This window comes from Platichthys flesus, chromosome 2, assembly GCF_949316205.1.
Source record: "Platichthys flesus chromosome 2, fPlaFle2.1, whole genome shotgun sequence".
Classification (NCBI taxonomy): Eukaryota; Metazoa; Chordata; class Actinopteri; order Pleuronectiformes; family Pleuronectidae; genus Platichthys; species Platichthys flesus.
This window is the reverse complement of record NC_084946.1, coordinates 14,035,719-14,056,625: the sequence shown is the minus strand read 5'-3', so window position 1 is coordinate 14,056,625 and position 20,907 is coordinate 14,035,719. Positions and strand designations below refer to the sequence as shown.

The 20,907-nt window shown below is 39.6% G+C and overlaps 1 protein-coding gene across 1 annotated transcript; it reads right to left on the bottom strand.

The window, feature by feature from the left end:
* Positions 1–317: 317 nt before the first annotated feature.
* LOC133965077 (SPRY domain-containing protein 3-like) lies at positions 318–17,954 on the bottom strand. Its single transcript, XM_062399476.1, has 11 exons — positions 17,844–17,954; positions 15,031–15,177; positions 14,881–14,956; positions 10,550–10,674; positions 9,500–9,632; positions 9,173–9,361; positions 5,752–5,901; positions 3,778–3,835; positions 3,283–3,402; positions 3,037–3,176; positions 318–2,935 (listed from the first exon to the last, which is right to left on the bottom strand). Exons 2-11 carry the CDS (start codon positions 15,156–15,158, stop codon positions 2,801–2,803), a joined length of 1,254 nt encoding a protein of 417 aa, XP_062255460.1. The 5' UTR covers positions 15,159–15,177; positions 17,844–17,954; the 3' UTR covers positions 318–2,800.
* Between the last annotated feature and the right edge of the window lie 2,953 nt (positions 17,955–20,907).

The following is a 20,907-nucleotide window of genomic DNA, read 5'->3' as shown; positions in this document are numbered from 1 at the left end:
CCTGATTTGTTCTTGTATTATGCAGTTGCGTTTTCAAATATTCAGTATATTACAAAAGGTTTCTAACCCCCAAAAAATGAATGATGCCATAAATAAAAATTTTCTCTTTACAGCCATCAAGGATTAACAATTGTTCATCCTTTAAATCAGTAAAAGCTCAGCCCCGTGCAGCAGTGGAAATAGTATTCACTATATAGAATGTGGTCTCAGGATTTTGCTTGCATTAAAAAATGTGACAATTTACATTTGAAGTCATCACCAGCAGAAAGGTTTTCCATTTTAAACCTGAGAGAAAAAAGGATGAGAGGAGACAGCAGTGCAGAATGTGAAAATTCTTTTAATTATTTTTGGCATATCTGTCATTGCTTCAAGTGTAAAGAGAGAATGGATGAGAGGAAAGTCAACAGGATTCAAAACCATAGAAGAGGAACAGAGTGGATGCACAGGCAGGATGGGAAGGTACTAAAAATACCATGATCATATTTAACTTGATTGAAGGTTGATTTCAGCAAATTAAAGCATATATACATAAACATGTCTCAGACATCAGCAGCAGAGGACCATTATTTGCTCCTGTGAACCACCTGATGATTAACACACAGTGTGATCAGCCAAATGATGAAACGTGGAAGAACAGAAGCTTTTTGCTACATTTCAATCCACATTATTCAAATGAATATTGGAGCCCAGAAGTAGTTTTTTAGACCTTCTTAGTGATCAGCAGTTTATGGACATGTCGAACTGGTACCTCCATCACCTTCCTGGATCCTACTGCAAGGGTTTCATTTAATAAAGGATCCGCACTCTTTCACACAGGTCTTCTGATAGATTTTTTGACATTTGAAGTTCAACAAAACCGAAATCTACTGTAAAGTGCCCTTAGTATCTTGATGACGTGCACAGTAATAACCGTTTCTGCAGATCTAAAAGAAACTGAAACATTAATAAACAGTATCACAGTAAAAAATTTAAGTCACAGCTGTCGTGCCAAAGCAGCATTGTGTGCAAAATTTGGCATCACACAACAAAAGCTTTTTTTATTCATTTAAATTTGGCATCACACAACAAAAGCTTTTGTTATTCATTTAAATTTGCCATTGTTTACGATTGACACAAACATGTTGTGGGGAAAACAGAAACTCCTAAAATCGTAAAAAAAAGCTTTACAGGTAAATAACAGTTTTTTTTACAAACAATGGCTAAAACAACTTAATCACAACATGATCTTAGAAAAGACACGATCATTGGTTCTGTTTCTAATATCAAGAGCAGCAAATCGTAGTTAAGGCTTCATTTTCAACATTCAGAACTTTGATTGAATATTCTAACTACTCACACATTTTTAACTATAGCACGTCTGGTCATTAATTGTTCTTGTCCTGATGATTCTCCCTTTTTGTGACAGTTGGTATCTATTTCCTCAAAAATACACGAATGATCCACAGACAACACATCTAATACCATAGACATCCACAAAGTGTCTTTTTTGTGGGGTTCAATTTGAAAAAGGCTCCAAACCTCAAAAAGATATGAGCCTTGCATGAAGAAAAAGCAGCATCACTTTGATTGATTGAATTTGAGGTATTATTTGTAGGGCTGGGTAATAACACTATCAATTAGCGCACTATATTTTTCAGCAAAAGCAAAACAAACAGCAACAAAGGTTCAATATGTGTGTGCATTGTCCGAGCACGGTGAGGAAGTCTAACACCATAACTGGTATTATCTTTTTTAGTTTGGCAATATTGTCCAGCCCTAGTTATTAGTTTATTTTGTTTGGGTTTAGGTTAAATAAGAATTTTCAAATTCAAAAATCATGTAGAACTTTAGAAGTGTTTATTTTTTTGACAGGGTTTTGGTTTTGATTTATCATCTTTAAGGTGCAGTTGACAAATATTACCTGTATGTTTATCAATGATGACTGTAACAGTACAAATAGACACTAAAGTTGTACCCGATCAAAGTGACCCAGTCATGATCATCAAACCAACCTTGAGTTAGAAACAAAACTGATATTTAATATCAACCTTCAATTATAAGGTCATAATTATAATTTGGATTTAGTTTCAACAAATTGTCATTGAACTTAATTATCCCACAGCGCTCAATACATGTGACTTGCTGATAAATATGCAGCAGTAACTCCGCCCACACTCATACAGGACGTCAGCGATCAAGCAGCTAGTTTTACAGAGCGTGAACTCGCTGTTGGTTCAGTGCACAACTGTTTCTTTGGAAGAACAGGATTTTTCTCACCACTGAGTGTCAGTAATACACCGTCACTGGGAAGAAACCCATCAGAGCTCTGGTAATCAGCACAGTCCGGCTGCAGAGTGTGTGTCTGTGGGGCTACGTGTCTGCTGACGCTCACTAATGCTGACAATGCTTCTTTCATGAGGACAGATGGGGTTGATTTGTGAACTGGAGCCTGCCCTGTTTGGATTTTTACATTCAATACTCTGGCGAGACCCTTTTTGGCATTTTATTAGAGATTTAATTAGTCAAAAATAGTGTTTTACCCTTTAAAACCTACAACGAAACAATTTTATCAAACGATTTTTAGGCACATGTCATTTTAACATACATTATTTTGGATAATTCCTGATTTAAAAACAATCTACCAGCATGTTAAATAATCCTTACAGCACCAGGGAGGCACAGTGACCTTCACCACTGGAGTGAGTTTTCAAGTAACATCTTGGAGCCTTTGCGGATGCGGAGGTATCATTTATTGTTCGTTCTCCAAAATGTACCTGAGCTCTGATTTCACCACTTCACCGTTTTCATTTGCCCCATTGGCTCAGCCACTGAGGGGGTGCAGGTCCACTTTGACCTTCTCCCCAGTGCTCATCATGCCAATCGTCGGGTAGAAGCCTCCAAACGGCAAGGCCACTTCTCTCCGGCCCACCACCTTTCCATTCCTGGTGAAGAACACCTGTTCAAACACAAGATGACGGCAAGGAAATCATGTAAATGCTTGCAGCCAAGCTTTAAAAGTCCCCGCCTTCATATTCCAAAACTCCGACAGAAACTCACTGTGACCTTCCTCCCTTCCAAATCCTCTCCCTCGTCCTCGTCCTCCCCCTCCTCCTCTTGATCTTCATTGTTTGCATACAAGTCATTCTGCACCTCGCAGGGTTTGGGAACCACATCGAAGTCCCAGTCCTCTGTGTCATCTGACAGAACGCAGACACAGAGAAAGACAGCGAGACGGTTAGAGGCTGCAGCACATGGTGAGGCGCAGGGCTTTGACAAATGAAGAAACAACATGAAGATGTTCACCTCCCAAACCAGGGTTGAAGTCACGTGGAAACATGATCCCACAGCCCATAATATCCCCTTCAAAGCAGCGCGGTCCAAACGCATCCCCAACCCCGCTGCCCTGGAACAACTTTCCATCATCTGTGAAGAACGGGGGGGGGGGGGAGGACTGAGTACTGCATTCATGTTTCACACATGAGAGACTGTGATACAATTAAGATGCAAATTTGAGAAAACAGAAGGTGATTGCCAAGGTTAACATAAATCTTTTTCGTCTGGCCCATTCCTGCTGATTCAAATTCAACCTTTAAAATATTTAAATTGACCTGCCTATGCATTATAAGACCATTACCTGTTCCATCCTTTCTACAGAGATGTTAGTGAGGATTTGGTGCCGTTACCAATGTGATCATTTGGAGCATAGTAAATGTGTAAACTGCAGGATGGAAGATATGACACTGTACAAATGTAATGAGATAAAACAAATCATGCACAACACGATAAGCCTGAACTCACCTGCATGGTAAGCTATAGACCCTCTGCTCCAACCTGGATGTCTGTTCTTAGGGTAGTCCTGTAAATCCACACAGAACGTTAGGATGCAGAAGTACATAGTAGTCACAAGTATACAATGTAGTACATCATAGTATCCTGTTGATCTTCAGCTTCAAACTACTCGACCTATCCACATCATTGTGTTTGTGAGAAGGTGTGAGATGGAAAGTTTCTTAGGGTCTAGTAGGTGGACTTTTTAAAATGACTTGAATACTGACAGCAATGGTTGTAAAGTTAATGTAAATGTACTTTAAGTTGTTGTGTACTGTTGAATGTAGTAGAGAAATGGGTCAGAAGTTGGTTTTTGAAATGTAGTTTGTTAAGCAGCGCAGTCACACCGATCATAGTGTTAACATGGACGGTGAAGTTACGTTGCATAGTGTGTGTGTAGCTGACATTGGTAATCTATAACATAAAGAAATTTGTTCCTCGTTTTGTTAATTGTTATTTTTGCCAAGGACACGGTAAATGCTCAATAAAAGACAGTTACGACTCTTAGGAAAGCATCTCCTAAAAAAGTATGTTTAATAAGAGACTTAAGAGAGTTTACTGATTTAATAGGGTGTGTTCTATGGTGGTAGCTGTTAACAAAGACAATTACTCCCCAAAATATAAAGAAAAACACATCCTGATTTTCTTCTGATTTATGACTAAAGCTTCTCCCTGTGGAAGATTTCAGATTAAGATCTGTACATGGAGAGACGTCTCTTCTTTTTTCAAAAAGATGGTTTGTCAATAACCAGCAAACAACATCTTCCACTTTCAAGGTGATACTGATCAGCTCAATCACCTCAACGACAGCTAACTTTCCAATCACATTTCACACAAGAAAACAGATCTGAATCTCAGAGGTCCAAAGTGATGATGGCCACAAAAACATCTGAGTCTTTGAACGGGTGATAAGATATGACTGCAGGAACAACACAGAATTAAAGAAATACAGTGTTTGTGATGAGAGAATCAGGAGTTTAAATGACCAAAGGAAGACACCATAAACAATTCCTGCTTTATTTAATGTAAGCAACTATATAATAACAGTAAAGAATGTGTTTGCCTGGGAGAAAGAGAGAGATTTGTTTAGGTTTTTGAAGCGGTAACGCAGGTCTGAGCTGAGGGTGCAACACGCCCACACATTAACCGACGGCTGAGCTCGACGTTGAGAGCGAGAATGCTCCACAGCCTGCCCAATCACAGAGGGACCTTCACAGCTGGCAAAACAGCAGCGTGATCAGAGTGACGCTGGATCAATAAGCTTCCAATAACAGAGCAGAGTGAGCGCTGAACATCAGAGCAAAAAGCAACACGCGTAAATTACATGATGACTGCGTCTGCAGCAATTATTAAGCGGCTTTATTTACATTCAACAGGATGTGCATGAATCATGATGATTTCATTCGAGGCCAGACGCATCACTCAAGTATAAACATTCAACCAGTTGTACCAACCTTATTTCCAAAATATGGATCCTCACTGGCTGTCAACATTTCTGATTAAATACAACGGTGCCAAATTAATTGGGTAAGCAACCTTTAATTGCCTAGCCTGAGGAAATCCTGCACACTTAAAATTCCTCTCTGTCTTTTCTGTCTTATTTTGACACTGGGAACAAAAAGACAAATGTTCACAGTATCGTAGTTTTAACGTTGTAGGTTAGTATGCAATTGAAACCTGCTCTCTATGGAAACCCAGATGTGGGGGTAAAATGAGACAATATTTATTCTGTTGATAGCTTTTCCTGTTTCAGTCATCCATCACTCAGACTGGAAACACTGAGCGCAACGGTGCGTATGAGAGCGGGGATGACGAGCTGCGGCAGCAGGGAAACACAGGTTTTCTCTACTGGCAGATAACCGCAGAGTTTGTACAGCAAGTATCACAACGTCTGTGGATGACATGTGATCATTACGGTGATGTATAAAACGAGGAGACTCTTACCCTGCGTGCCAGACCCAGGGCGATGTAACACTTCTCTCCGTCATCTGTGATCTCCAGCTCATAGTAGTGGAAGCGTGTGTTGAGAGGCCGACGTGCCTGGGCCAAGCCCACGTCCACAATGCTCTTCCCCTTCCCCACGTACTCCAGCAGCTGAGAAACACACACGCTATCAGTCAATAGGATTTATATGAGGAAAATCATTTAAAACAGTGTTCAGCTGTAATATGTTAAGTCAAAGCTATTTTTTGTTTAAGTTAAGAATTAAGATCAGTATATGGATGACATGACAAGTCCCCTAAAGGGATGCTAAATCATCTGGATCAACCCCTGGTGGATGCCGCAGTACAGGTCTTAAACCCCGCCTCCTCCATGTTAAAAGATGGGACATGGACCAAACAATCCCCCCAAAAAAAACGAAGATTGTTTCTGTAGTGTGGGTTCTTCTCACAAAGATGTTTGTCCCAGTTTAATTATATTTAGATCATTTTGGTTTGATGTGATAAAAACAGGGTCAAACTTCGTGATTGACAGCTGAGACTGACTCGTGATTGGTTGAGTAAGTGTATTGGTAATACTTCAATAAAATAAGACTTTATTAATCCCGCAGGAAATTCCTGTGCCAGCCTACTCCAAGATTACAGTAACAGTACGATATACAACAGAGTACAATACTGGAGCTCCATTCAACAATCTCTACTGCACAAACTCCAAATGATGTCAACATTTCAAGATGGCAGCATCTGTATCTGAGATATTTTGAGGAAGTGGAGACATGTCGTTCATCTATATATATATATATACAGTCTTTGATGTGCACGAATATTAAGGCTTTAATGTTATTTATAATTAAAGCTACACTATTTGTTAAGTTTGACAACAAATCGTCTGATAGGGAAAGGTAACTGTAGGTCAATATTGCTATGCGACTAACATTACTGAGTCTGTTAGTTGACTTTGTGAGTTTTCTCTACTTGTGCGACTGTTTCAGTGTTAAACAGAAATCATTTAACTGTCACTGGGGCGACAGCGGCTGGTGTTCAGAAAGTTACACAGGCCAGTTTAAAGCAGCTTTCCTGTCCCATATAGAAACCTGAGGTCCTGCCCCATTTCCAAAGTAGCTTCTGTTCCACTAACCTCCATAATGCATAATGCACTACTTTCTTTGAAGTTTTAATAGTGTACTGTGTTTACTGAGTCATTAATATTGCGTTATTAAATTGATATTCATTCAGATCCCTGCCATTTTAAATAAACCCTCACGTGTCTTGTCTTTAATAACTTGTACAGGTTAAATGAAGCACTACCACTACTGTATGTCTCGGTGTGTCAGCTGGGCTGTGCACAACCACAAGTGGCGTGGGTTCAACGGCTCGTAATGACTCAAAATCTTTTCCTGCGCTGACATGGCTGCTGCCTCCTTCTCAGGCTGGGAAAGAAAAGAATTCAACAAGATGAGACACGTATCTTTTTCAGACATAACCCTAATAGGGATGTGAGATGGTGAGATGGAAAAATAGGTCGCCATAATCCTTCCTTCTGGGAAAAACAGGACAAGATTTGGACTCTTGCTTTCTGCATCATACTGTTTGGCTTATACAACCAAAACTACGGCAACAGGAACAACATGATGGATTTATGACCTTCAGCACCGGAAATCAGCACCAACAAATATTAATCCTTTCCAAAACATCACCAGAAGATGAACATGACCATCTCAAGATAAAAACATTAACACAAAACAGATTATTTAGTTTATAATTAAGGGACCAAACTCTTCTGTCCAACATCTTATTCTAAAAATTGATTTATAACATAGTGCTAAACACATTTCCCTAGGTTAATACATTTGTCTTTTATGACAATAACCACGCTGCATGAGATTAACAGTAGTGGTGTGCGATCCACATATTAAACCCAACTACTGTTACAAGAGCATTAATAACACTTCAATTACACATACAAATTCACATTATGAATTCTAATATATAAATTTGATTTTAAGTCGCAGTAGTCATGTCATTTTCAGAAGGATTTGTTTCTGAAGAACTTGCTGTTTTCTTCATACACCTCCCTCTTCCTCTTTCAGCACATAGAGGTAAACAGCTGCTCTGGTGTTGTACCTGAGACTTTATTCAGATGAAAGTCAAGTAATATTTTAATAATCTTCTAACAAGTCATCCAGTTTCACTTTATTTTCAGGGCATTTTGTATTCTGCATTTGACATATTGAACTTTTTGTGAACTTTACATTATGCTCTCTTCTATAGTCATAGTCATCTGTCTAATTGAAGAATTAATAATAATTGTTATTATCATACCACAGCTCGGTTGAATTTCCTATTGTGACGCGTTCTTTAAAACATGGAAAAACACTACATCCACTGTATGAAAAGGTTCTCCTCCCAAACATCGCTAATTGCCCCAGTAATCTGATCAGTCTAGATCCGGGCCTGCCCTGAAGTAGAAAGAGAAACTGTGACACCAAGATGTACAATAACAAACTTGCAATTGACATATTCCTGTCGTGGCAGATTTTATGTCATATTAGGACACGCACATGGGTGAAGTGATGACTTACAGGGAGTTCAGCCTGTGGGTTGTGGTGAGAACACGGCCAGGTTTGGGAAAATAAAGGATAAATAAATGTGAGGGTGGCAGGTTATTCACTCGTGCCTGAGGGTGATTCAGCTGCGATCTCCTCCCATCGCCTTTGTGTTGAGGTTTTGTGAATATCAGTGTCTGAGTCAGACACTGATCAAATAACGTTTTTGTTGCCAAGGGAAAATCGAAAAAGATACAAATCTTCTTTCTTGTTTGTTAAAATATGGTTTCACCCACAATGCAACTCTAAGCCAGGAGTTTGACATGAGTGATGATGAATTGGTTAGTAATGCGTTAAATCAACAGCCCCTGATTATGGAATGCGCTCGTATTTAGACCTTTACGGTTCACGCTGAAGTGGCTCAGAGCAGCTAAAGAGACTTTATCGCTCAGTGATCAGAATGAGGGAACTACCTGAGAAAACTTTACAGTCCCGGAACACAAACAACACAACTTAAATGATTTATAAAGTGGATTTTGGTTGAATAAGCAAGCGACTAGATCCGGTTTTCATAATGAAACACTACTGGAGTGTTTTTCATGAGATACTTTTTACTCTTACTCAAGTATACTAATTATGAAGTAACAACACTTTTACTTGAGTACTGTTTCTGTTTACTCTACAGACCACTGGACGGGACAAAAGGAGCCAAACCAATCAGTGAGCCGCCGACCTTAATTAACCTTTTATGGGCAGTTTTTCTGTAGATCATCCTCCCACTGTCACCAGCCAGTCATTACACAGTGTAAGGCTTTATGTGGGGGACAACCGTTCAGATTTTACGTTCTCTTTATTCGCTGTAAAATTGATAGGACTTACCGTGCCGGTCACCTTGACATCATGGAGACGGCCCCAGTCCTCTTCATGACTGTCTACAATCATCTGTCCGTCATCCTCCTCCATCCCCCACTCAGCATTCAGGTCCAGCAGCACCTCCTCACCCAAAGAGTGCATTCCCACAGCGGGGTACAGTGCTTCGGGCGATGCTGGGATTTCCACACTGCCGACCTGAGCACACAATAGCCAAAACATACTGTTTAGCAAACTATGAAGTGAACAAAAAAAATAGCCACTCACTTTTAAACTAATGCTATTTAAAGACATTCAGTGAAAATTAAAGTAATGCCAGGATAATGAAATACTCACTTCTTTACCATTCTTGGTAAAAAACACAGTCAGTTGTCCATCATCGGAGTCCATGGATATTCCACAGCCGATTCTGTCACCTCTGCAGCCCTTTGGACCAAACTGCTGCCCCACAGTGTTGCCATTGTACAGCCTGTGCAAAGACATGATGAACAGGATGAACTGATGATCACCGTGGCTCATCGAAGTACTTCAATGGATGACCAATCAGCAAAAATACTACATAATTGGCCGCTCCGTCTCCCAGTAGGTATTACAAAACAAAGAAAAGTATGGGGGGGGGGGCCCTAGGTCCCTTTTGCCTGGGGTTCCCAAAGTCCCTTAGAAGCACTCCTGCATGTTTGCATCATTCTTTAGTTGAACTCTGAGTCACATTTATCACACTGATAAATCCCAGATGTTTAAATAAAAATCGAATTACTGGGGCGCCCTGGTGACCTGGGCGTTTAAGGTGCTGCCCCATTAACCGAAACATCCGCAGTCGAATCACGCCAAATGCTGCATGTCATTTCCTGTCGTCTCTTAACTGTCTCTAATGAAGGCATAAAAAATAATGAGTCCAAACTTTATGTTAGAAACTACAGTGCTTGTGTGATGTTGGTTTCTTTGAGTTCCCAGCACTGTGAGACTTTTTAGGGGAAGTGTTAGAGTGTATGAGCAGGTTCTCTACGTCTGGTCAAGTTCCTAAAACATCAGCCCAAGTTTTATTCTCTCACTGACTGAAAATTCTCTTCCTAGAAGTTGTAAATGGATTCCGAGAACGGAGCATAAAACAAAAAGTGTGTCCTGTCACGACCTTTCTAAGTTTGTTTGACTGAGCTCTTCATGCACAGACAACAGGGCTCTGCTCGCAGCTCCTCAGTCTATGCCACTACTACTTACACACAGTGGCTTTTCTGTAGGGGATGTGTGAAACATTCAATGTATGACTCAATGTATTACATTACATTGACTCAGATTTAGAGTTCTCTGCTGCAGTGCCATGTTGTGTATCCTTAACAACGTTAAGTCTACAGTGCGGCTGTAAATACATTTATCAGTGACACGTACTTGCCATCATCAGCATGGAAAGCCACGGAATGAGGGAGCCAGCCCGGCTGATGGTCCAGTTTGTAGAGCTGAGGCACCAAACCCACAGCGATCGTGCCCCTCACTCCTGTATCCATGATTGTCACCTACAAAGAACACAGTTAGATTTATCACCTAGACACAAGAGAAGATTTTAAATCCTCTTCATTTTGAACTAACGTTTAGTTTTCAAATTCTATCGAGTTGTGGTTCCTTTGGCACATCTTTTAACGAGAGGATTTAAAGCACTATGTTTACATCCAGTCATTAAATACTTATAACGCGTAGGAGGCTTTTATAATGTGAGAGCATATAAGCAGAACAAATTTGCTATGACAGAGGAAGAGGAGGGGAGGGTGCAGTCAATGTGAAGGACATGCACACATTTATTTAGAACTTATCAATATATTTTTATTTTGTAATTGTTCTAAGAAAAAAGGCGAATCAGTCAAGGTCACTGTCGTTACATCCACAAATGAATCGGTTGTAAGTAAGCAAAGTAATATATTTATACATACTTTACATTTTGTATGGTAACAGCAGACCCTTAAATTCAATCAAAGTTCAATCAGATTTGACACACTCCTAGGTATCAGTGCCTTAAATATATGTAATTAAATGTTAAAAAATTTCCTGGATCTGCACCTTGGTCCAGATCAAGCCAATCAAATGGTCAGGTGCGAAAAAACAAAACCTCCATGGTGGAGGTAAAAACAGGTTTTTGTTTTTTTTACAGCTTTTATATGTTGCATGCTAACATTTTCTAATTATCGCTGAATAAATTCTGTTTTGATGCCAGTTGCACTACAGGAGCTGTCAGATCACTTCAGTCACGAAGATTTCCTTTTTGGAGGCAATGACCACATCTGTTTGGACTGATTGGATATCGAGATGGATGAACCCACTCCACTTCCTCCCACTATGCAGAAATGAAGCCAAAATATCCTGAAGAAAAATGCTGACATCAATACTGGTTCCATCAAAGGATGGAACCAGTGTTGAGGTCACATCCTCACACCCGCTCAACCAATCACGAGTCAGTGTCAGCTGTCATTCATGAAGTTTCATCCCATCTTTATAGCATTTAATTACTAATTAAGGTCAACTTACCAGAAGGATTAAAACTTAATAACACTTGTTCACATTGGTTAACACACACAATCAGTGCAATAACAACTACCTAAAATGCCTGAAACCATCTTTGAAAAATATTAATTTGACATTTTAACACGGAGGTGTGATTTATGAACTATTCAAAAGACAGCCACCAGGTGGAGATCACTACATTTTGGCTGTATTTCTGGGGAGCTGAGATTTGATGAGGGAAAAATCAGACTCCACCCCAACATTTTGATATGCCATTACACTGTATTTTGCTTTTGTGTTGGCGCTGCTTGTCTTTTCACTTCATGGCCTTTTCTAAGCCAACCTGAGTTGGCCTGCACCACTGTTATCATAACTGAATACTGAACATATGACATCATCCCCAGGGAGCCCTAGATGGACGCAGTGCAATCGGAGCACCGCTGGCAAATCCAGGGCACGGAGAAGAGGACATTTTTAAGTTCTTTCCCATGACCTCAGCACTGGTATCATGGGACTGAGAAGAAGACGACCCTGTTTGGCTGTATCAGTGTTGAAAATGCATTTGACCTGTAATATTTACTGTCAGATCTACAATCAGAATCCACTTATATCATGTATTAACTCAAATGCTCATTTTACGTAAATCGCTTCCTCCCTACTTCTCCGTGACTCCCACAAAACAATGAGTCACCGGATTGAAGCACACGTCAGTACTAAGGTTGAGAGTGTTGGTTTCACTTCACGTCAGGATGTGCGTGTCAGGCAAGTTAGAACATGGCTGCTTCCGAGGGACAGTCAGGTCTCGAGGCGTTTTTTCACTTCATTGTCTGGATATGCAAGAACAGGGTGATAAACACACCAGTACATGATGTGTAATGAGCTATGATTTATTATCTGTGAAACTTAGGTATCGGGGGATTGTGAGAGCCACCTGCATCAAATCGAGTCTTCAGAAAACATCATAGGAGCAGAGACACTTGTTGACCAGCGGAGTCATGCGCGTCAGTGCAATACGTTATCGTCCCAGAGTATCTCATAATTTGGTCTGAGTGATCAGATCTCCACATTGAGAATGCATTTGGGTGCATTCACACTGGTACTTAGTGCTGACTTATGATCTGGTTACTCAGGATGGATGTTAATAACAGCTATGACTGGGGTCTTTTTTTTCTGTCCAACCTGTTCCACATCCAGAGGAAAATCTGCTGTTTGATTCTTAAAAATAGATATTTGCTTAATTTTATGTTGAGACTGAGACATAATTAATTAGATGATTCTGGCCATATATGATTTGAACAATCAGTAATTACTGTACGCCCAGGCTAACCACACAATGTTAAAAGAGCTGCCAAGTAATTTCTCTAATCTATTTCCAAAGCGATAGATTCGTAGATTTATTTTTCCATTACAGTTTAAGAAGATGAAGCCGAGCGGTCAGATGAGGGAGCCTGCCAAGTCTCCTCTCCTCACACTGAATGAAGGCAGTGTCCTACATAATGCATAGTAATGCGATAAAATGAACACTAGATAATAATCTTTGGCATTTAGAACAAGAAATGTATGTATATCATCACTTTCTACAGAGATGTAGAGAAGGGCTCTCAAAGGACCAATCACACGTGACTTTGATGCAAAGCCAATAGTATCAAACATACTTCAGACTGTTTTGACCACATGCTTATTCTCCAATAGGTTTCTAAAATGAGCTGAATAGTGACTTGTAAACCACTTTTGAAAAGTCCAAACTTAGATTTTCTCTAATGTTTTGTAAGGTCTCGACATTACTTGAGATAATTTTTTGATTTGGTATTATATAAAAAAATTGAATTTAATAATTTCCAACTCTTATTAACAAATAATAATGTATTAAATTGTGGGACAGTATTTTACCACCATTATCACACAACAAACGCTACGTGTTTGGATATTTAACTTTGTAAAGTTCACTACATCACAAGTCAAAGCCCTTTGGCCTTTTCTTTTCATTTCATGGCCTTTCCAAGCCAACCTGAGCTGGCCTGCACCACTGTTATCATACATCATACTACTGTGGATTTATATCTCCGCCAAGAGGAGAACACAGAAATGACTATAAACGGTCCAGTAAGCCTGAGTAAGGGCACAGTCACCCTTGTGCAAATGTGTCAGCGGAATACCTTGGCCTCCCGGCCCACTTACAATCATGCAAGCGAGGGGAGAATAATACATTCACAAGGCGTGGCTTTACGTGGAGTGAACTTTGATGATATATTTGCTTTTCATTCACATATGTGTGACTCTAATATTGGGGAGATAGATGCCTGTCACTGCAGTTATGTGTTATAGCTACACAAAATTTAGCTGCAAACCTCTAATTACACCGAGCAGCATATGCTCATTACACAAAGCAAAAGTGAGCATGTTCTAAGTAAGCTGTGACATCGCTCTGTTTTACATGTACACAGTGACAGACAGAAACTGGATTTTTGAAAATCTGCACTTTGTAGGCTTTATTTAAAACTCTGTTTGCATTTGAATGAGACCAACAGGCAGGGTAAATAGATATTTTGCAAAACATCCTTAATAGTTTGTTACGGGCACTAAAGAAGTTTATAAAGATACTGTGTGTAGAATATAGATGAATACCCCTCCCCTCACCCTCTCCTTCCAAGTCTTCAGTTCTCATAAAAACTCAAAAGGTTTTTAGTTTGTCCAGTCTCGGCTACTGTTAAAATCATGGTGATAGAGAGGACCTGCTCCCGATGTAAATTTAAAGGATCCATTCCAAAAAAATGGTACAATTTAGATGATACCGCACTAGTGAAAACATCACTAGGATTATATTAATAATCCAGTTCTTCAAATATATACATTTCACCTAAATCTTACACACTGAAACAGTGTAAACACATAAATATATGCACACAGTATATTTACATGTGGCTTGGCTCTACTGCTTAACTCTTTTTGTTAACTCCTAAAACATTTCACGTTCACTCCGTTACATAAAGGAAAATCCAGCTGATTACAACAGGCTTGAGTTACAGTTTGATGAAGGAATCCATCTAAGATACAGCATGTGGGCCAAATACATGATGCAGCCTCCAGCAGCTACGCCAGGAAAGTTTCATGTGAAATCAAATCAGGAAATAACCCGTGTAGCTGTAACCTCTCCTTGACTCTTTTTTATTGACACTTCTGTCTCAAATTAATAGCCATGTGCTCAGAGTAAGGATATCAAGACTTACTTCAAAATAGCGATTCCTTCTTGACAACGGCCGGCCCGCCACGAAACAGCCAACTTCATCTGAATTCCCATGATACCTAGATCCCAACGAGAAAAATATTACGATAATAATCACTTCTGCCAAATAAACGGCGTTGCTCGTCACTGATACCTGAGTACGTCTCCGTCTCTCAGCATCCTCTTGAGCCGCTCGCGATATCGCACTGCTCGCACATCACGGATTTCTCGGATTCGCCTCCTCCAGTTCAGAAAGCGATAGTGAAGGTTTATGTCGTCCATGTCTGAAAATCATTACAATCTAGAACACAGGGAAACAAATTGACAAGCTGCATAAACTTATATTAAGTATTCCATATACAAAAGGTTGGGCATTAAGTTATATTTATAGAATTTGTTTCTGAGGAATATTTAAAGATATTTCCTGGGCCTTTTGCAATTAACATAATAGTAAGTATGAAACTTGGGAGGGAGCGCACAGGGAAGACAAGCAGCAAAGGGCCGGGTCAGAACCAAACCCTCGTCCACTGCATGAGGACCAAAGCCTCTGCGTGTGGAGCGGCAGCGGACACCTCATGCCTGATGATTTGTTTAGATAGAAATATTCAAACAAAGGTTCTTGTGATTGTTCAGTCAACTTCATTTAACGTAAAAGCCAATGCAGCAGTTGAATAACATTGTACAATAATCTACTGTCTAAAAAAAACTGTGATTCTAACCTTCAGACATGCTTCTATTGTTGAAACATACAACAAGCACAGCGATCGTGACAAGCTTGAGGACAATGAAATGTTGGTGCAGTCGTTAAAGCTGTGAGCCGAGGGAGGGCAAACACATTTGACCACAATAGGATCACCACTGTTGCCTGTGACAACAAGAAGGACGTAGGTTTGATCCTCAGGCCACACACTTTTCCTTTGTGCATTTGTTTTTTTCCATTTACGTTTAAGCCCACATTCCACAGACAAGCAAAGGCCTGGACAGTGACTGTACACCGCCAAGAGGCATGCATGTGAGTCCCCTGTTTACAGTTCGCCCTGTGATGGTCAGGTGCCTCCCTTGGGTGTTTTCCACACAATGCAAACTGGCTTCAGATTGAATCTCATGTTAATGTCAGTGTGTGGGAAACACACTCAGGCTGTGTGGTGCACTTCTGGTCTTTGTCTACCTGAAATAGTCTGAACCTAAATGCTAACATTTGCCAACATGTCACTGATATAAGGCTGTGAAAAATGAATACATATAGTGTTTATTTTTTCAAGTTAGCTTTCAATTAGCAGCTTCGGATTCTGCAGTGAAAGGAGAGTTAAACTGGTCTTCAGGTTTGTGAAACTGCTTTCTTATTTGTGAAGCAACACAATGTCAAAGTAACATTCTTCTTCATCCAGACCACATTAGACCAGGTCTAAATAGAACCACTATACCTGGCCTTGCCATATAGTGTTTTTTAATGTGGTCTGGATGGAAGAAAATGAAATGAAATAAAGGTTCCACATCAGAAACATTCTTAAAACGTTCTTTAGCTTCCTCCAGTTCAGAATGAATAGGTAAAGTGTTCTTGGACCTGGTCTGATGTGGTCAAGCTTACTCTACTGTCCACTTAACTGCAGAATCACAGGCTACCCAGAATATGGTCACTTATTTGTACCTTTCTTCAGCCCAACATACACCTGAGTCCTCACCCGGAGTCTGGCCTACATACAACATGGCTGTCAGCCGGTTAGCAGCCAGGGTCAGACAGTAGGGGTTGCTTTAGCAGTGTTATTAATCTCTTAATTAAACAAATGATAAATTACTTCAGGACATGTCAGGAAATTGTCAACAACGTCTGTCCAAAGTTTCTTACACCGAGGTGTTGAATTCAAAGCACTTGTTTATTACACCGAGGTGTTGAATTCAAAGCACTTGTTTACCTTTACATTTTCTGTATTTATAGTAGAATGATAAAGTGAATCCCCCCAGAAGTAATTGGAACCACTTTTTAATGAATTACTTAACTGAATAATTGGTGAATTATCAGAACAGGTAATGGCAATTTTCTGTCAATCAAGATTGTTTGATTGAAGATCAGTTTACTTGGTTTTACTTGAGTATTAATCATTTCCTGTTGCCTCATAACTCTGCTGCTTTAACTTTCAGGAGGCAACTATTGTATTTTTATCTCCAGTACATGAATTTAATAACTTTAATATGACACAGTATGTACCTAATGATATACTATGTTATTTAAAAACAGGCAATTCAACATAATAGGTACATAATGACAAAATAAATACTTTCATCTGAGATACTTAAATAATGTATACAAGTATATAACACAAAATTTAAATCGAAAACGCATGACGCTAGCATAAAACGGCAAGTTTGTTGCTATAGTAATGTCTGAGTACTTCTTCCACCAATGTATTAGTGATCTATTTCCCCCTTCCTCTGTCCAGCTGTAGTACTCAAGTGAACGCGCTTTACACAACTGCTGATGAATCAGTACAAATACATCTTTACTGGATGTTTACACTTGTACTGGGTCAATGCGTTACAGGACAGAGTTTCTGTAGTAGGAGTCATTCGGCGTTTGGTTTTAAAGAGCCTGAACATGTCTGTTCCTTTTAGATCACGAGGGGTAAAACGAAAGCGTTGGCTCGTCATTGTAAGTTATCAGCCTTAATCAAAGTGAATACAGACATATGTCAGTTGAGACATATGTCAGTTGAGCAGTTTGGAGACACAAAAACAAAGATGCGAGCTGATGCCCCGTACTGTTTTGGTTGCGTGTTCACTTCCCCAGTTTACCTTTTTACGAGCCTACCGTGAAGGCAGCAGCACATTACCCAAACTACTCGGCCGGTTCGCTGCTTTCAGCGTCTTTACGTTGTCGCGCTTTGTGGCCAAGAACAGGACGTAAACATGGATACACGTGAGGTCAGAGCCTCGCCATTAAAGCCCCTCTCTCTAACACCGAGTCCTTACTGTGTTAAAACCTCTGGCGCGTCGTCCTTCGCTTTATCTTCCACTTTTATGGACGTGAAGTCTGTCACTCTACTCCAACCTGCGCCGCCGGAAGTCCCGCCTTCTCACCCCTCATCCAATCACGTCACAGGATGAGTACTGCGCGAAGTCCTTAACCTGTGCAGTGCTGTGTGCGTGCGCGTGTGTGTGCGTGCGCGTGTGCGTGTGCGTGTGCGTGTGCTCTACAGAGTAAGGACATTTTTGGAAAGTGAGGACATTTTGACCGACCCTTAATTGTTTTCCTTAAAGGGCTGTTTGAGGGTTAAGACATGGTTTTAGGTTCAGGGGTTAGAATTAGGTTAGGGATTTAATTTGGATTCTTAAGGCTAGGGTAAGGGGCTAGGGACAGCATTTTGCCAATGAGTGTCCTCACTAAGATATAAGTACAGACATGGGGTTAGGGCTTATGGTCAGTGCCTGTGTCTGTGTGTGTTTACAGTCACATGTTGGGGACTTGTCTTCCTTATGGAGATAAAAAACCTTAATAAGTCATTAAATGTTAAGGTGAAGAATTTATCTGGGGTAGGTTTAGGTGAACTTAAGGTTTAGGTTAGGGGTTAGGGCTACTGTTAGATTTAGAGGATGTCTCCAGGAAATCATGTAAGTCAATGTAATGACAACTTATAACCCTCTGAAGAGACTCAACTGTGTGTGTGTTTGGTGTGTGTGTGTGTGTACTTGATTTTTAACCTCTTGAGGACCTCTTGCTCCAGAACTTTAAATATCCATCTGACTGCTGACTGAGTTTTTAAAGCTGCACTCTTTATGTTATTTATATCTCTTAATGTATTTTATGATGTTTTTAAATATGATCTGCATCCTGATCTGTAGATAATGAGTATTGTGGAAGTAGCAGATACATCTTAATCTGAATAGTGCAAATCCAAAGTCCGGTCCTAATGAGGTAAAACATCATTTGGTTAAGGTTAGTGGTAAGATGTAAATTGGTCATGGTTAGGGTTAAGGATGCCGTTTTGGTATGGCTGTCCACAATAAATGGAATTGAATGCACTGTCTAGAAAGAGCAATGATAAAGAAAACCAGAATCAAAAAGAATCTGTGGATGGTGTCTTAGTGTCGTCTGTATCTTCATGTGATCTCAGACTGATTCCATGACGTTGAGATCTGGACTCTGTGTAGGCTCAGATCATCTGCTGCAGGACTCCTTGTTTTTAGAGAAGATGTCTGGATGTATGTTTGTACTCGTTGTCAAGCTGCAGAATTAAGCTGATCAAAGACCCGGATCAGACGCCTCCCTGATGGTACTGATGATAAGAATCTGAAATGCCTTAAAACATTTTCCCAGTGGAAACTAAATTATATAATTATTGATTGATCTACCAATTATTTTTCGATTAATCTAGTCTTTTAAAGTTTGGAAATGGGAAAAACATGACTATCCCCAAACCCTGAGGGCCAAACAACAAAATAGCAACCTAATATTTATGTTCTGCCCATCTAGTTGATGAATAGACTAATAATTTGAGCTTTGAGATAAATAATATATATAATAAAATTTAGAAATTGAAAATAAAATTATATTGATATATTGAATTAATCAATAAATTGATTGAAAGATCAAAGTACCTCATCACACTGATGCATAATAACCTTAGACCTAAGGACCAAACATAGAATATAAAAATTACGTGGGTCACATACTATAACCACAATGTATTGTAATCCTGTTTGCATTGATGTTCACATACCCAATCTAACCTGAGTATCAGGCTGTTTTCACATCCATTTTATTCTCATAGACAGCTCAGTCTTAAATGAACTGGCAGGCTGGTTATTAATGATATAACTGTAGAAGACAAGCTGTCAGATTCTTTCATCCTGTCTCCTAATTTAAGCTGTTTGTGGCTCACACCCAGTGGAATTTACAGGGTGGGACTTTCTGCCTGTGGCTATTAATGTCTTAGTCATCCAGCCTTGAGTGGCACACCTTCAGCCTGATGTTGTCGGCCAGTTCCTCTGAATCTTCAGCCCTGCAGTTACAGACTTTGTAAATACACTCCATCAACAAAGTTTGGTCGTGATAGCTATTTAAAGGGTTAGAGTCATTAACAAGAACTCAAATGGTGGACGAAACGCAATGTTTACTCCGGTTACTGTAACTAGTTTTGTTGTATTGTTTTGAGTACTTTATGAGGCAGACATGTTAATTTATACACTTTAAATATATGATTGTAACTGATGTTGTGTTTTAAACTATGTATCAAATCAATCGCAGATAACTACTATGTTGCCAGCTCACCATAAACTGCACAAAGCTGCAGCAAGATGGTTTACTGCTGAGCCATTTGCTTGTTTAATATTATATATGATTGAAATGGACCTAATTTATATAATATTCAACAGACCTATTATAGATGTTGTATGTAAAATCTGTAGTTGACTAAAAAGTAAAATATGTTCTTATATAATATCAGGAAAAGTAGAATAAATGACCTCTACTATAAAATTACAGAATAGTAGTTTTTGTCAAACTTTTTATTGTTTTAACATCTTTTTATTCTCTGTTCTGTTTTTAAGCTCTGTTGTTCTGTTTCATGTAAATCACTTTGAATCTATGATAAGTGCTATGAAAAATAGAGTTATTATTATTATTATCATTGATAATCATCATCATCATTATTATGATTACTATTTTTATTGCCACTATTACTTTAAGCAGGGTTTGTTCCTGCTTAGGGCAACCTATGACGCGCAACCCTCACACAAAAACCTACATCAGTGGCTGAACTAAGATCCTACCTCTGCACTATGCTTAACTCCAAAACCCTCAATCACATCCTCACTGGTTGTAAAATAGGTCTCTCCATGGTAGGTAGACGTGGAGACACAACCAGGTACTCAAATGCCGTGCAGCAACAATTTAAACTGCTACCAATGCCTTGCCATCCAAAACAGCGAGCTATGTTCAAAGATCATTTGTCCGTGTGGGGGAACAGGTACAGAGAGGGCCTCCTCCACTGACAAGTGGTCAGATGGAGCAAGCCCACAAGATGTTGGTGGATGT